Raw genomic sequence first — 17758 nt, 5'->3', positions numbered from 1 at the left:
TTATTTTAAACAATTTGTCTTTAGTTTATTGTTTTTAAATTTTACTTAATATTTTTTTGTTTTTAGAATGCCTTTATATCTGAGTATTCTTTCCTCCCTTCTCAGTGGGCTAGCCCTTCTAACAACAGTGTCTCTGTGTGTATGTGTGTGTGTGTGTGAGAGAGAGAGGGGGGGGGGTGGGGAAGGAAAGAAGGCAGAGAAAAGAAAGGAGGGGAGGAGAAAAGAAGGAAACAAGGGAAAGAGGGAATGGAGAGGGGGAGGAAGGAAGAAAGGGAGGAAGGGGAAGAGAGGGAGGAAGGGAGGAAGGAGGAGAGGGGAAAAACAGTTCTGCAAAACTCACCAACACACACTAATTGGTTCCAACAGACTATGCAGTGTTACATATCCACAATACCCTATCTCTGCAATTGAGAGAGTCATGGTAGGTTTTTTTTCACTTTTTGGTTAGGGACAAGAATGGTCATTATAATTTCACAGTATTGAGATTTTTTTCCCCATCACCTTCGTTTTGCAGATAAGGAAGGAACTGAGGTCCAGAGAGAGGAAGTAACTTGCCACAGTTGCACAGCAAGTTGCTGGGAAACTAGAACTCAGGACTCCTGACTCTCAGTCTGATGCTTCTCCCCCCACCACACACTATTGTTGGGGAGACCTATGAAAACTTAAGGGAAAACAAGAATTTTTGTTTTCCTCCGAGCCCAGCCAGACTATCTACAATACACTGTTCCCAGTAGCAGCAGGGCTCCCCATCCTTCAGCCGGGATGGATGGTATCCTTAACTCTTGAGGTGACCTTGGGTAGTGTGGAAACAGTTCTGGACCAGCTAAGGGAGCCACAAAATATCAGAATTGGAAGGAACATCATAGACCATCTAGTCCAACCTGTATCTGAACCTGGATCTACAATATACCTGGCAGGTGAGGTAATTCAGCCACTACTTCTCAAGGCATCTCATTCCACTCTGGGGCTAGCTTTGTTGGGAAGGTTGTGTCTACAATAATCCCCTCCTCCCTCACCTCCCACTCATTCCACAGTTCTGCTCTCTTGGGGCAAATAGGACAAGTCAAATGTAACTTCCATAGTACAGCTCCTGGCATCTGGCTGCCAGGAAATGGCTTGTAGAGCATATGGCTAAATCAGGCCATAATCAAATAATCAAAAGTAATCTGTAACTCCCAGTGAAGTCAGAGCTAATACAGGCCCTGAGCATTGTCATTTGTTAGATAACAAAACATCTTTATGTGACATGCTTGACTCAGGGAACTGCCAGCCTCTTTTTGAGCCTGTACAAATAGAAAATTACCAGGCAAGGATGTGTGCTGGGGGAAGCCTTCAATTTCAATTCAGTTTGGTCCAATAAACATTTTCTAAACACTTAGTGGACAGCAAGGTGGTGCAGTGGATAGAGCACCAGGCCTGGAGTCAGGAAGACCTGAGTTCAAATCCAGCCTCAGACACTTACTAATAGTGTGATCCTGGGCAAGTCATTCAACCCTGATTGCCTCAATTTCCACATCTGTAAAATGAGCTAGAGAAGGAAATGGCAAACCATTCTAGTATAACTACAATACGTAATAATATATGCAAAATATTACTTTGAGGGGGTCATCATTGCAACAGAAAGGATCATGAAAGACTTCAAGAAGGAGCTGGCATTTGAGCTCCATTTTAAAGGATGAGTAAGAATTCCATAGGCAAGGAGAGGAGGGAAGGGCATTCTAAGTACAGGGAAATGCTAAATACTGGGAATACAAACAGAAGCAGAAAAGAAAGATAGTCCCTGAACTTGAGGAGTCTAGATTTTAATGGGGGCAGGGAGGCAACATATAAAAAGGAAGCTGAAAGGAGAGGGGAGGTGAAGGAGAAGTAGATGAAGGTACCATGCAGGGGCATGGTGGCAAAGTCTGGAGTGCTGGCTCCTGTCTTTGGGAGTGTATGATCCATGATCCATGTAACCTGAAGATACAGAGATTCATAGCTGACATTATACATAGACACTGCTTAATAACATCCATATACATTCACATATGTGATGGTTAGAAATATACAATATTGATACACGATTAATGGTATCTAACAACACAAATTTGCATTGTAGTTTTCTTGTGGTTGTCATTTCAACAATTCTGGAGTGCCCTTCCTGCCTTCCCATGATCCCACCTTCCTCTCTCTCTTTCCAAGCCCAGAGTGGTGAAAGGGACAGGAGACCTGGTATTGTTAGGTCTAGGGACAGGGAAAATCTGGAGAGTAGCAGAGGAACCATCTGGTTCTTTTTTTGTCCACATCAAAATCGGATTGGGCCATTTAGGGACAAGCTGCATGCTATTCAGCATTGTGAATCCCCAACTTTTTCTCATTTCCTCCTCCTCCACTTCTATGCTTCCTCTACCACCTGGTTTATACAAAAACAATAATAAAAAAAACATGTAACAACCTCTTAAGGGAAATGTGCACTTTTTTGTGATATAGTGAAATTCTTGTCAATTAAGTGCAGGTGGACACTCACTTGGCATAGGCTTTTTCCAGCAAGGCACTCCAGAATTCATTGTGATCCGCAGAGTGAAGGAAAACCAAACGATCTCGGAAGGTCGGGAGCCGGTCATCAATGAACACATCCACCCACTCGCTGTGCTGCCATATCTGTTGCCAGAGACATGACGAAAGACGAATGGGTAAATCATGAATAAAGGGTGTGTATCTTTATTCAAATATGCCTACAGTTCCACTAATGTCCTTCACTTATGCCTCAGCTTAAAAGGTCGTGTCACTTGGAAAAGAGACTCTGGCACGTCCCATCAAGCTAAGAAGGATATGAGTTTCCATCAGTCAATGTACTTCATGTCTGATTTTCAAGAACCAGCTAGCTAAATTCAGAGAGATTTATGATCAGAAGATGGACACTGGTGAAGTTTTTAAGCCACAGTAACTCATGAATAACAGTTGAGAGGCAATGTATTAATAGCAGAAAGATTAAAAGGACCAGAGTCAGAAGATCTGGGTTCAAGCCTCAACTCTGCCTTATTTACCTTACTATCTGTGGGACATTTAAGCCCTTTGGGTGTCAGTTTCCTTATCTCTAAAGGAGAGAGAGGGAGGAAGGGAGGGAGTGAAGGAGGGAGAGAGGGAGAGGGGGGGAGAGGGAGAGAGAGAGAGGAGAGGGAGAGGGGAAGGGGGAGGGGGAGGGGGAGACACAGCTAGGTAGTGCAGTGAATAGAGCACCAGCCCTGGAGTCAGGAGGACCTGAGTTCAAATCCGGCCTCAGACACTTGACACACTTACTAGCTGTGTGACCTTGGGCAAGTTACTTAACCCCAATTGCCTTGCCTTCCTCCCTCCAGAGAGAGAGAGACAGAGATAGAGACAGAGAGAAATAGAAAGACACACAGAGAGAACTAGGTGACCGCTAAGGTCCCTTCTGGCTCCAAATCTATGGTCACATGATCTAAAGCAGTGGTTGTCCAAGTGTGATCTGGGGGCTGGCTCCTAAAGCTTGCCAAGACCTTTTAGGGAGCCTGTAAGGTAAAAACTATTTTCATAATAATGCTAAGTTGTTTTAATTTCTAATATAGTTAACATCCATAGGTATATAATACACATAAACCAAAGCCCTTTGCATGATCCTTGATAATTTTTAAGAGTATAAAGGGGTCCTAAGACCAAAAAGTTTGAGACCTGCTGTTCTAAAGCATAGTCCAGTAGAAAGAGAGTAGGATTTGAAATGAGAGGGACTGGGTTTCAATTTTCCTTGCCAATTTCTCTGCCAACCTATGTGAACATAGGTATGAATATGGTTATATTAATATGGATAATAGCTAATATTAATATAGTGCTTACTATATGCCAGGCACTATGCTAAGCTCTTTATAATTATTATCTCACTTGATCCTCAATGGATCCTGGAATGGAAGTAAAATTACTGTCTTTATATTATCTCCATCTATAAGATGAGGAAACTGAGACAGACAGAAGTTAAGTGACTTGCCCAGGATCACACAGCTAGTAAGTTTCTGAGGCTGGATTTGAACTCAGGTCTTATTCTCAGGCTCAGTGCTCTATCTGTTGCTGCACTACCTGCCTACCTCTTACTTAAATAAGTCACTTAATGTATTTAAAGCCTTAGTTTCTCTTGCTATAAAATAAGGGATTACACTAGCTGACCTCTAAGATCTCTTCTAGCATTAAATTTATAATTCTTTGCTCCTAAGGCCCATTGCAAAATGCCAATAGCCTTTTAAGCCATGGGTTGGGGTGAGGAGAAGGAAAGATACTGACCGACCTGGGTTTGATGCCTCACAAAAAGCAGAGTCAGGTCCCATGCTCAAGAAACCTTGAGATAATTGGGCCTTGCTTCTATGCACTTGACTCCATCCAATGGTCCTGCCCCTCATCCAAGTATCTCAAATTCAACCAGTTAAATATCAGTTGGGGTTGGGGAGCAGGTGAAATTGGCATCACAGTCTCTGATGCACTAAGTGGTTTCCAGTAACCCCTCCTCTAGTCTACTATGGTATTCCCTTTGCTGCCCACTTTCCTACTGGTCTCAGCTCATCAATAATTTTCCCTAATGCTCATCACTACCCTCAGCTTAGGTGGTGCCACCTGGACCTGAGTTACCCTGTTTTCTGTCTGTCTTCCTGTCTGCGTGTCCGTTTGGTTTTTCCATTCACACAAGAAATGCTGTGCTAAGACAGTGTTCCATAGCCAACTTACACCCTGGGGAAAGGGGAGCTGGGAGAGTTAGTGTGCTAACCACTGAGAATGGTAGCATAGGTCCAGGACAGTGGGTCACACAATGATCTTAGAGCTTCTGCCTTTAAAATTCAATCTTCCTCCTTTTTCCTTCCTCCTTTCCCTATCCGACACTTCTTATTATGTTGGCAGAATGAAAATCCTGAGGCTTCAGTGAGGGGTGGGGGGGGTGGTGATAATGGAAGGAGATGGTAAATACAGTGGCAGCAGCAGCTGTCTCTTTATAGCTATGCTGTTGGACATTGACCATTTCTCTGCATCAATCAGTTACTCTGGGTCAGGCTAGAGGGCTATTTGTTTTTTTGTTTTCATTTCTCCAGAGTTCTGTTATGGAATCCTAAGTGGAGAGCATGTCAGAGCTCAGTTGAGCACAGCAGCAAGCTGCCTGCCAGAGGGTAAATTCAGATTTCTCTTCTTTGTGCGGGGAATCTTACACCTCTTGACAGATGTGCATGGAACTGCTTGTGATTGCTAAATTCATGGACATTCTTTCCTGCTGTTAGAAGCTTCACACTTGGGGTAGATAAGACTTGAACAGATGTCTAATGAGCAATCAGTGGCCTATGCTCCCTAAAGCAGCAAGCAGTTGGGGATAATGTCTTCCCATCAATTTATTCCAATGACTGGTATTCAGAAGGGAGAGGCCGAAGTGACTCAGGATGGCCCAAATGACCTAGTTGTCCACATAGCACCCAAGCACCTGCATATTCCTATTTTGTACTAGAATTTACTTAAAAGAAAAAAAATATTGTATTTAGGATCATAGGTCTAGAGCTGGAAGAGGCTTTAAAGGCTATTTAGTCCAATCCCTTCATTTTACTAATAAAGAAACAAACGCTCAGAGAAGGCAAAAGACTTGCCTAAGGTCACACAACTAATTAAGGGTCAGAAATAGGATTTAACCCTGGATCTTCCTGCTTTAAACTCCAGCATTCCATCCATGATGCTATATTGACTCTCTTATGAGGTGATGTTGGGCAGGAGCTAGAGCAAGGGTTCTTAACTTGGGGTCCATGGACTTGTTTTTTTTTAAATATTTTGGCAACTGTGCCTCAACATAGGGGCAGTTAGGAGGCACAGTGGATAAAGTGCAGGACCCAGAATCAGGAAGATACTTCTTCCTAAGTTCAAATCCAGCCTCAGACACTAGCTGTATGACCCTGGGCAAGTCACTTAACCCTGTTTGTCTCAGTTTCCTTGTCTATAAAATGAGCTGGAGAAGGAAATGGCAAACCATGCCAGTATCTCTGCCAAAAAAAAAACCCAAATGGGGTCATAGAGCGTTGGATGTGACTGAAAAACAGCTGAACAATAAGAATTGGTGGGGAAGAGGAGAGGCTTGAAAAAGCAGAGAAATCTTCTAGCACCCTGGCTCCATCCTATCTCATCAGCTTCCGAAGCTGTTGAGTTAAGAGAACACTAGTGTGTTGAGAGAAGATGCTGCCGGCACCTGTCATGACTGCCAGCCTCTAGTGTGATTCAGGTAAAGACTCTGGCAGCGACAGAGGAAACTTGAGGGTGGAAGGGGAAGGCTGTGCCAGGAAAAACTCAGGGAAGGTGGTATGCAGAAAAGAGAGGAAGAAAAAAAATCCAGCTCCGTGAGCAAAGAAAGGAGGCATTGTCATCTTGGCACAGGTATTGTTTCTGTGTATAGAGAAGGACATAATGCTGGACTCATAGTCAGGGTTCAGATCTTGCCCCAGACACTTAAAAAAGCTGCGTAGGTCACTTAACCTGCTGTCATTGTCTCAGTTTCCATATGTAAAATGGGGATGATAATATTTACACTACTTACTTTACAGGTTTGTTGTGAAGAGAGCATTTTGCAGAATTTTGAAATCTGAGATAAAGATGAAGTCTTATTATTTGGCAAGGGAGGTTTCTAGTTCTATGTTTTGATATGGGGGTACCATATCAACCCTCAGCCTTCAAAGGTTGCCGCAGTAGGTGCCACAGTACTGGAAATGCTACCACTAGAGATGTATTCCTCTAGATCAAACATTGCCTTTTTGATTGAATTAGCTAATGGTTTGTCTATTTGTTATGTTGTCTCATTATTTTCGTTCATAGAAATTTATTGTTTTTATGTTTGTTCTTTGATCCAATCATTCCTGAAGATTATATTATTTAGTGCCTATTTAGATTTGAATCTTTTCTTCAAATTCCTCCTTCTTAATTATAATTTTTATTATGCTATGTTTAGTAAAAGATGTTTATATTTCTGTTTTTTGCATTTATTTATGTGTGTTATGCTCTAGCACTTGGTCAAGTTTTGTAAATGTGCCATGTAAAGCCAAGAAATATGTTGAATTCACATAATTTCCATTTAGTAATTGCCAGAGGTCAATCTATTTTTTTATGAAATGCTATTGGGGTTACTAACTTGTTAATGATAACTCTTAGTAACTGTTAGTTACTCTTGTTTTCTTGTTTTTCTTTTTGATGTATCTGTCTAGACCTAAAAGAGGCTATTGAAATCCCCTGTAATTATTGCTTCACTCTCTATTTATGCCTGTCATTTGGTTAGCTCTTTAAGTTCTCGTGACTGTGCCATTCAATGCATAAACAGTGAGTATTGATATTGTTTTTACAAACAATGGTGCTTTAAGAGTAATATAGTTTTCCTGCTTATTTCATTTAACACTGTCTATTTTTACAATTGCATTGTCTGAGATCACCATTGCCAGCCTAGCTTTTTTGAATTCACCTAAGGCATACAAAATGTTACTCTAACCCTCATTTTAAGTACATATGAATAATTTATGTTTTAAATGTGTTTTGTATAAACAACATATCGTTGAATCTATTTTTTTCCATCCATTTTGTGTGTGAGTTCATACTATTCACACTCATGGTTATGATTGTTAGATTTTTTTCTTCCATCATATCCTATTATAATGTTTCCTCCCTTTGCCCTCTTCACCTACCTCTTTATAAAGAAAAATGAGATGAAAGAAGGGAACAAGATTAACATCAGTAATGTGTAAATGTAGCAGTCTGATCCTATTCCTTTGCCTTGTCTTTCCTTATACTACCACCCAGACCCAGATGAACAACGTCTTTTCCAAAAGTGCTCATTAAAATATCTCTAGCATGGGAAAACAAATACACTGGTATCAGGTTAAGAGTGAACTAACAGATTTAACTTTTTGTTTTTGTCTTTACCAGAGCTGTGATTTCACAGTTTCACCGAGTGAATGACTTGCCCAGATTCACACGGCCAGTATATACAGAGGTAATTCTTGTGTCTTTCTGACTTCAAGACCAGCTCTCTGTCCACCACAGCATGCTGCCTCTGTTATTGGTCACTAATACCTTAAGGTGAATTAATTTCTCAAATCGATCGTTCCATTTCCAGAAAGGTCTGGGGTAGTATGAGACTTCTGGTGATGGAGAAGATAAGAAAAGTGCACGAGGAAAGGGTGTGGGGTGGAAGCAAGAGACATAAACTTTTGGTTTTTGTGTATGCTTGAGAGACGTCATTGTTTCCACACGGACGCATCAACTGAGGTCTGTGAGTCTCCCTGTGTGTTTCTTTTGTCTTTTCTTTTTTTGTTTCCCTCGGTATTTTTCTCTCTTAATAACCTCACGTAACCTTTTTTTTTTCAGTGCAGAGGATCTTTTTGGCATTTACCAGAAATTATATAGTTGCCCAGATATGTTGGTATTATGGGTATATCCACTGAAAATCCAGATTCACCACAAAGATAATATAAAAGCTGATTGTTTACTTTGCAAAAAGATCTACCATGGTTCATCTTCAAATGGCCCTCCAATCTACTTAAAATATGATTCTATTAGCAGAAAACTGGTTGGCATGTATTTTGGGACTATAATTGTTCAATAAAGCAAGGTCCAATTGTATCCTGTCTGAAATTATCAGGCATATTAAGAATGCTTTTTTTTTTGGCTACCCTGGTCCCATAAGAAATAAGCTCGTTAGGCTCTTCTTCCCACTTACCTGAAAGTGAAATATCCCAGCATAACCAGGGCCAAAATTTTGGTCTTGGGGCACAACTCTAGCCAAGGTCTTTTCATTAAGTGTAAGAGCGGCAATGGCGGCTAAGAGCCAACAGTCTCCTGCAAATTGCAAACCATACATCATTGTTTTCATCACAAACATACAGTAAATGCAACAAGATTATGTGCAAGAAGAGGCTAGTGGGAAGTTCCAGATGTAACCACATGTTTTGTGATATTTTTTTTTGATGGGGAGAATGCTGACAAAAATCTCTGTGGGTCTTCCATCTGCCTCCTCTTCTCCCTGGACAAGTTTATCATAAAATGCTGTCATTTTCTTGGCAACTTTGCAGAATGAACATCCCCATTTTCTGTACACATGGCTCCAGCATGTGTTCGCTGTAATTCCATCTTTCTCCCAACCAAAGGACACAAGGCTTTGTTAGTGAAGGCATGACCATCATGAATAGAAGAGTAGCTGCCCCCAGCAGCATCTACTAGACTCAGGCAGCAATGTAGATGAATAAAATAAATAATGAAAAATCATTTATTAAGCACTTACAATAGGCCCAGCACTAAGGCTAAAAATACAAAAGTAAATATAGTCCCTACCTTCAAGGTCCTTATATTCTAATGGGGGTGACAACACAGAAAGGAAAGCTGGGAGCCAGGGAGGGGACTTTGGTCTAGAAAGTTGCAGGGATGGTGAATGGAAGCATTGGGGAGGAGATTGATACATCTCATCCAAGAAAAAAGAACAGATTTTAGGATTATTTAGCAGGGGTGGGGAACCTGTGGCCTCGAGGTCAGAGGGCCTCACTTGAGAACCTAGAGGGCCACATGTGGCCTCAAGGCCATAGAATTTCAGGAAGGGGTAGGTGTTGGGTGGGAAGGTTATCTGATCCTCATACAGCAAGGTGCTTGTCAAGGGGGTCATGACTGGAGAGTAGGGAGTGAAGTAAGGCATTGGTGGCTAGGGTTTTTCTGAGCTAGTGGTCTAGGAACGATAATCACCAATTAGACTGGGAAATAGGGCAGAGAAGCAGATTTTCTAGAATTGCCGGGAGGTTGGTGAGAAGACTGAAGGAGAATACAGAGTAAAGCTATGGAAAGAGAGTTCCTTCCAAGGTTAATGGGGAGAGAATTCCTGGGATGGTGAGAGTGGTGGACTGGGGGCAGAAAGAACTTTATACAAGTGGGAATTTCAAACTCCTCCCACTATTTGTGTAGCACTGTATTGACCTTCTAATGTTTGTGTTGATCTTAAGAGTGGATCAGAAGGTGAGGTTGTTTTCAATTATTTGAAATTTTTAAGATTTTGTTATTTTGTCTGCATTTGTGGAATGTGGCTAAATATTTAAGACAAGTATAGAAGCATCTTCTCAATACCACATCAGATACCCAGATTCAAACATGTTTATTCAATAAATATTCATTTAGGCACCTACTATGTGCATAAGCACTGTGGCAGGTGTTGGGAGGCAGGAGAAGATGCAAAATATTTCAATGTGGATATATGGAAATATCCATATAATCGATGGAATGGGCTGCTGGCTCAATTTTCATCCGGATGTTTGTTGTCTCATAGTTCACAGTGGAATCACTGGCATGCCAGCAGTCATTGTTGGGGGTGGGGAGTGAGGGTGAAGAAGAGTTACCCTCATTTGACCCAGTGTGGATTTCTGAGAAATATGCCATTTACCAAATGTCCATATACCCTCTAGGCTTCAGAGAAAACCACCTCATCCTGGTAGAGAAAGGTTATAAGCAAAAGGTAAACATTGAGAAAGGAAACCAGGAAGCCCAATTCTGGGTTATTCCCATTCCTGGTTTCCTGTGACCTCAGAAGTCAAAGAATGTTTATGACCTTGGCTATCAGTCAGGCCTCCAGCTGCTCTATACAGCTTCTCTGCTCAGTCATTGGGAGATTTCTGGTGTTTTGTTAGTTCTTTGGTTGAATTCATGTGCACTCTGGTTTGAGTGGCAGTCACAGGGAAGTGTCAACACAGAGATGCCCACCCTATTTGAGTTAGCAATTACAGGTAAGTGACAGCACAGAGGACAGTGATCATACCCACTCTATTTGGGTTGGGTAGCAGTTACAGGGAGATGATAATGCAGAAACTCCTATTCTTTCATCTCCAACTTGGGAGGGGTGTGGCTAAAGTTTAGCTAGAGATTATGGCAAGAGAGCAACAGCCAATTGTCAGTCTCCAAGCTAGAAAGGCTTGCTCATTTTTAGCCAAATAAAGAATTTATTTCCTTGAGTTAGGGTGAAGGAATTCATGCCTACTCAAGCAAAAACACTTTGGACTGTCAGCTGAGGAGGTGAGTCAGATGCCCATGTCACATCCTACAAGACTCTAGAAAAAGTTGCTTTGTAATTAGATTGGTCCAACCAAATGAATCAGATGGGCAACACCTCTCACTTTGTTTCCAGATGGTGGCACCAACTGCATCAAAGGTTAAATACAAGGTTGGTCATTTCAGAAATTTGTGCCACCCAGTGTTATAAGCCAGGAAATTTTTCAAAATTTTAGATCCCTGGGAACATTTTTCTACAAGTACACTAGATTGGAAGTCATAAATTCCAGATTTTAATCCTGGCTTTGCCACTAAGCAGCTTTGGAACTTTGAGCTGGTCACTTAATTTTTCTGGGTTTCAGTTTCCTCAGTTGTAAAAGCAAAGAGTTGATGATCTCCAGGGTCCTTTCCAACTCAGAAAGTTGGTTGCCTTAGGGACTTCTAAGACATGGAGCAAAGAAATAGAAAGGGGCAGGATTTGGCCTCCCACTTAATGTCAAACATCTCATTAATTCAGGAGATCAGTTCAAATGAGTCAGAATTGTAGATTTTTTTAAAGTGCAATTTTATACAATTTTGGCATGTAGAAATCCTTCCAGATTACACTTTGATGAATAAGTAGATCTGATATAGCCATAAACTGGAAGAACCTAGGACCTAAAAATGTAATAATGATGCTGTTGTTGTGTTGTTTCAGTCATGTTTAACTCTTTGTGTCCCCATTTGGGGCTCTTTTGGCAAAGACACTGGAGTGGTTTGCCATGTCCTTCTTCAGCTCATTTTATGATGAAGAAACTAAGGCAAAAAGGGTTAAGCGACTTGCCCAGGGTCACACAGCTAGTAAATTTCTGAGGTCACATTTGAACTCAGGTCCTCTTCACTCCAGGCCTAGTGTTCTATCTATTGCATCGCTTAGCTGCTCTTCTATAACAATAGCTAGCATTACTATAGCACTTGCATTGTACCAGGCACTGTGCTAAGCACTTTACAGATGTCTCAATTTAACCCTCAGCAACTTTGGGAGTTAAGTACTATTATTATCCCCATTTTACAGATGAAGAAACTGAGGCAAACAGAAGTTAAATGACTGGCCTCATGTTGCACAGCTAGTGAGTGTCTGAGTCAGAACTTGAACTTGGCCTTTCTTTTTTTGACTCCAGGCCCAGGACTCTATCCACTGTGCCATCTAGTTGCCTCTAATATCTTGGAGATGGTCTAGTCACCTTGTTCTCCCCACCCACCTCCCACCCCCCATTTCATGTGTTAGAAAACTCAGACAGCTTAAGTGACTTCCCAAGGACACAGAATTAATTGATCTCTCTCTCTCTCTCTCTCTCTCTCTCTCTGTCTCTCTCTCTCTGTCTCTCTCTCTCTCTCCCCCTTCCTTCCTCTTCCTCTCTGTCTCTCTCTCTTTCTCTCTTCCTCCCTCTCTCTCCTCTCTCTCTTTCTCTCCCTTCCTCTCCTCTCTTCTTTCTCTCTCCCCTCTTCTCTCCTCTCCTCTCTTGTCTCTCTCCCTCTCTCTTTTTCTCTCTTTCTCCCTCTCTCTCTCTCTTCCTCTCTCTCTCCTTCTCTGTCTCTCCCTTTCTCTCTCTTCCTCCCTCTCTTTCTTCTCTCTCTCTCCATCTCTCTCTCTTTCTCCCTCTTTTTCTCTTCCTCTCTCTTTCTCTTTCTCCTTCTCTCTCTTTTCCTCTTTTTCTGATATATGCATATCTATACATACATATATATGGTTATATATCTATATATCCCTCTAAAGTTCTTGAAAATAGTTTGTTCTCCTTGTTCTCTAGACTGCACTATTAATTTTCTTAGGAAATCTCATTTTCCACAATTTGCAAAATGTTAAATTTCAGTCCAGCTCCTATCTGAATTCTGAAATAATCAATGTCATATGGGATCATGAAGTCATAGATTTAGAGTTGGAAGGGTTTTCATAGTCACAAAGAAGGGGAGGCCCAGAGAGGTTAGGTAATTTGCTCATGGATACACAGCTAGTAAGCAGAAGAACTGGAATTTGAACATGGGTCCTCTGATTCTGTATCCTGTATCCTGTATTCTTTCCAGTACACAAAGTAGCCCTAGATTGCGTTCACGTTGTATAAGCCTCAGTGTTATTTTTAATTTTGATGAAAGGAAGCAGGGGACAGAGAAAATAGATATCATTTATTCTCCTACTTTCAGTTATTTTTCTTTTGCTCTACCAGTGAGTTTTCAAAGTCACCTTTGATATGGCAGCTAGTTAAGGGATTGGCCCAGTCACAAATTAGAAGACTGAGGAACATAACTGGCTTTGAGTGTGCCAGTGAAGATACACCTGGCATTAGTGGTCCATGCATATTGTGGAAGGTGGGGTGGAGTGGTGGTGATTTAGAATGGTGGTGTCAAACTCAACTACAAAGAAGGCTCACATGAGTACAATTTGTGAGTGGCATGTTGACTTAGAAAACCACATATTAACATTATCTATGTTATATTGTATTTTTATTTAGTTTGTTGAAGATTTCCCAATTATATGTAAATCTCATTCATTGCGGAATATTGTGGGCTCCATGTCAGATCCTGCATTTAACATCTCTGATTTAGAATCCACGGAAATTGATGTAGGGTCAAGTCCACAATGAATTCGTGGAATGGCCGTTTTTTAATGTAAGAAATTGGGGTTTTATAATTTGGCACCATTTCAGGGCATAGCTTTGTATTTTAAAAAATACAGTTTTATCTCATCACATTGTCCACTGGAATTTGTGACTTTATATAACTAAGAGAAAATGATTATTAACCAAGGTAGTTTAGATCAGGTATATGTATTCCATATTGATCAGGATCAAATCCAGTGGGTGCTGAGGAAATGAATGATTATTCAGTCTTAGGCTTAGGAGCTGAAACAGACCTTAGAGATCATCTGATTCAAACCTCTCCTTTTACAGATGAAGAAACTGAGGCCTAGAGGGATGAAATAATTTACCTGGTCAACCCAGGTTGTAAGGGGCAGAGTTGGAATTCAAACCCAGCTCCTTTGTCTTTATGTCCTTTGTTGTCCCTGCTATATCACACTGTCTTCTCTTGCTCCAGCAAGAGTGGGTACCCATTTCTATCACTATTTGCTGAAACACTTTCGTGAATGGCATAGCTGTTTAAGTTCAGCTCTTTGGATTGCCAGCAGAAGAAAATACACTCACCAAGTTCCCCTTGACAAATATCAGTTCTTGTGGCTCCTCCAAGAATGAATTCTGGATTTTTCACTATTTCCTAGAAAGATGAGAGAGTTAATAAAATAAGTCCCAGCAAAATCAGTCCCTCCAGGGCTATTCTTTCCCATTGAGTTCAAAGAGGTCAGCATTTTGTACCTAATGTTGGGAAGGACCTTTCTTTCTTCCTTTTTTTCCCTCCTTTCTGTCATGCTGGCCCCCTTCTTCTATTGATGAGTTCCTTTCAGAAGCCTCTAATTTGAAGATGGTCTGGGCCGTTTGGAGAGCATGTTTCATTGCTCTTTCTGGGGGATTTTGACTCTCTGAACTTTGCCACCACTTCCTCTCAAGTGGACACTTTTTCTATCTGCTCTTTAATTCTCTTTTATGGGTTGTTTTTCCCTCATTTGAATGCAAGCTCCTTGAGGGTAGGGATTATCTTTTTTTTTTTTTGCTTGTATTTGGATCCCCAGTGCTTAGCATAGTGCCTGGTCCATGTTGTTCAGTCGTTTCAGTTTTGTCCAACTCTTTGTGACGCATTTAGGTTTTTCTTGGCAAAGGTACTGGAGGGGTTCGCTATTTCCTTCTCCAGCTCATTTTACAGATGAGTAAACTAAGGCAAGCAGGGTTAAGTGACTTGCCCAGGCTCACCCAGCTACTAAATTTCTGAGGTCAGATTTTAACTCAAGTCCTCCTAACTCCAAGCCCAGCATTCTATCCACTGTGTCAACTAGCTGCCCTTCTATAACAATAATAGCTAACATTTATGTAGCACTTGCATTGTACCAGGAAAGAAAGAGAAAGAAAGAAGGAAGGAGAAGAAGGAAGAAAAGAGAAAGAAAGAAGGGAATGAGAGAAAGATGGAAAAGAAAGAAAGACAATTCAAATCTCTTCTCAATTTTCCCGTTTCTTTCAAGGGCTCCATCATCGTTCTAGTCCCCCAGGTTTTAAACTTCAGTCATCCTTGATTCCTCCTTCTCCCTTCTTCTTCCACACACAATCGTTTGCCGAGCCTTTTTGATTTCCCCTAGACAACATAACTCTCATCCATCTCCTCGCCACTCATCCAGCTACTATTCTAGCTGAGGACTTTGTCACCTTCCACTGAGATGACAGCAATAACCTCCTAACTGATCTCCCTGATTTGCTTCTCTTCTCTCAAATCCATCTTCCACACTGTTACCAAAATGACCTACACAGGTGTGCCACGTCACTCTCCTGCTCAGAAGGTTTCAGTGGCTCTCTCTTTGCTCCAGGATAAACACAAATTCCATTTGGCATTGAAGCCTACCTATCACTCTTCCTCCCCACCAAAGCCAGTTTTCTTATGCCTCAAGCTCCTTCCCACCATTTACTCTGTGATCTAGTAACACTGGTTTCCTTGATGCTCATTGAACAAGACATTCTATCCCCCAACTCTGGGCATTTTTACTGGCTGTCTCTCATGCCTGGAATGTTTCCCTTCATCTCTGCCTCTGCACTTCTCTGGCTTCCTTCAAATATGACCTAAAATCTCACCTTCTACAAGAAGCTTTTCTCAATTCCTTTTAGTTCAAGTGCTTTCCCTCTGTAGATTATTTCCAATTTATCCTGTATATATCTTGTTCGTACATAGTAATTCACATTTTGTCTCCTCCTTAGACCATAAGCTCCTGGAGACACTATTTTTTGCTTTTCTTTGTAACCTTAGAGTTTAGGATGGTGCCTGGCGCATAGTAGGTGTTTAATAATTGCTCATTGACTGACTACCTTCCCAGGTTTATTAAATACTCCTGCCCTTCATATATACCACATTTCAGTCTAACTGGCTCAGTTGCTTTTCCTGATATACAGTGATCATTTATTATTTGGAAAGAAAATCTGCTTCACACTTTCATCTTTGATAACTTAAAACTGCATCAAGACTTTTGGGAATACCTGTATAGTGCTTTAAAGTTTGCAAAGCGCTTTAAACTATTAAAACTTAAAATTGTACCAAGACCTTTAGGACAACTCGTATAACTGTCAACTCTGATAAGCAATATTTTTCATGTCTGTTAATGCAGAAAACTACTCATATTGACTTTAACAGACATCACAAAAAATTGAAATTCTTGTCCAAGCAACTTTTCTCTAGTCAGTGATTGCAAGAGTTCATTCTAAGGGTAACCTTTTATTACTCATGAAATTGAGTATTCAGGGTATTGTCATATTCATATACATATACACACATGTATATGTATATATGTATGTATACACACATACCCATGTATACATACATACGTGTGCACAGATATATGTGAATATATATGATAAGAATATATGGTACATATGTGTGCATGCATATATACATATGTGTGTGTCCAAACTGTTCCACTCTTTGAGACAAATGTTTTCCTTCATCCACAGATCCCTACACTGAAATCTACCTCTTCTTCCTAATCCCTACCTAGGAAATAGTTTCTCTTCCCCAGGGTTTCTTTGTTATCTGTCAGGCTAGGCAGGGAAAGAAATAAAAGCGTAAAAACATACCAAAGGAACAAAAATGAACTTAATTGTTTCCCCCCTGAAAGTTGCCTGAATATTACACATATGTCTTCATATCATGTTGCTGTCAAGTGTAAGATGGTCAGACCACCTGTAAGCATCATTCTAAGGGTTCAATCATTTTTTTACTTTTAATTGTTAATAGCTAGCATTTATATAGAATTTTCATATATATGTATGTGTGTGTGTGTATATATATATATATATATATTATCTCAATTGATACTCATAACAACCCAATGAAGAATTCAGGCAGCATGAAGGTAAACTCGTTCTCCTTCATTGTGGTGAGGTACCCTTCTCTGCTCTGTGGACTATCACAGCACATATACAAGAAGGAATCTGCTCCAATTAAGAGGGGGGAATAAGCAAGGAGAACATACAGGAATTCTAAGCTGTACTTAGGACCTTGAGAGAAAGGTACTTGATACACATGGCCCCTTTTGAGAAACACATGCAAAAAAAAAGATGGCAGCATGCAAAATCACAGGACTAGCAGCATAGCTATGACAAGCAGAAGAAAATACCTTTTCTCTACTAATACCAGAGCAACAGGCACACCGGGAAAACACATATACCAAAAACACAAACCTAACCAAAACAAGGCAGAGAGCCATTACAGGCAGAATAAAAATCTATGAACTTTGCCTTTACTACTTGGAAGTCCTCTATTTCATTAAATAGCTGTTTTCTTCCTGAAGGATTATATTTAGTTTTGCTGAGTAGGTGATTCTTTGTTGTAATTCCAGTTTCTTTCTCCTCTGGAATATCATATTCCAAGCCCTCAAGTCCTTTAACATGGAAGCTGCTAAATCTTGTGTAATCCTGATTGTGGCTCCATTATATTTAAATTGCTTCTTTCTGGCTTCTTGCAATATTTTCTCCTTGATCTGGGAGCTCTAGAATTTGGCTATAATATTCCTGGAAATTTTCATTTGGGGATCTTTTTCAGGAGGTGATTGGTAGATTCTTTCAGTTTCTATTTTACTCTCTGGATAAGGCCCTCTAAGACATTGGGGCAGTTTTCCTCT

The 17758-nt window shown here is 40.7% G+C and overlaps 1 protein-coding gene across 1 annotated transcript in view; it reads right to left on the bottom strand.

Annotated features, from left to right (window-relative positions):
• The window catches only part of CAPN9 (calpain 9), a 64285-nt gene that overhangs the window by 33520 nt on the left and 13007 nt on the right, over positions 1-17758 (bottom strand). Inside the window, exons 2-4 of the mRNA XM_036756696.1 lie at positions 14193-14262; positions 8711-8829; positions 2507-2640 (exon numbers count right to left, since the gene is read on the bottom strand). Coding sequence (XP_036612591.1) covers positions 2507-2640; positions 8711-8829; positions 14193-14262 — 323 coding nt within the window. The remainder of the gene's footprint in view (positions 1-2506; positions 2641-8710; positions 8830-14192; positions 14263-17758) is intronic.

Source organism: Trichosurus vulpecula, chromosome 4 (genome assembly GCF_011100635.1).
Source record: "Trichosurus vulpecula isolate mTriVul1 chromosome 4, mTriVul1.pri, whole genome shotgun sequence".
Taxonomy (NCBI): domain Eukaryota; kingdom Metazoa; phylum Chordata; class Mammalia; order Diprotodontia; family Phalangeridae; genus Trichosurus; species Trichosurus vulpecula.
Note: the sequence above shows the minus strand (reverse complement) of the source record. Positions and strands in the feature narration are given on the sequence as shown.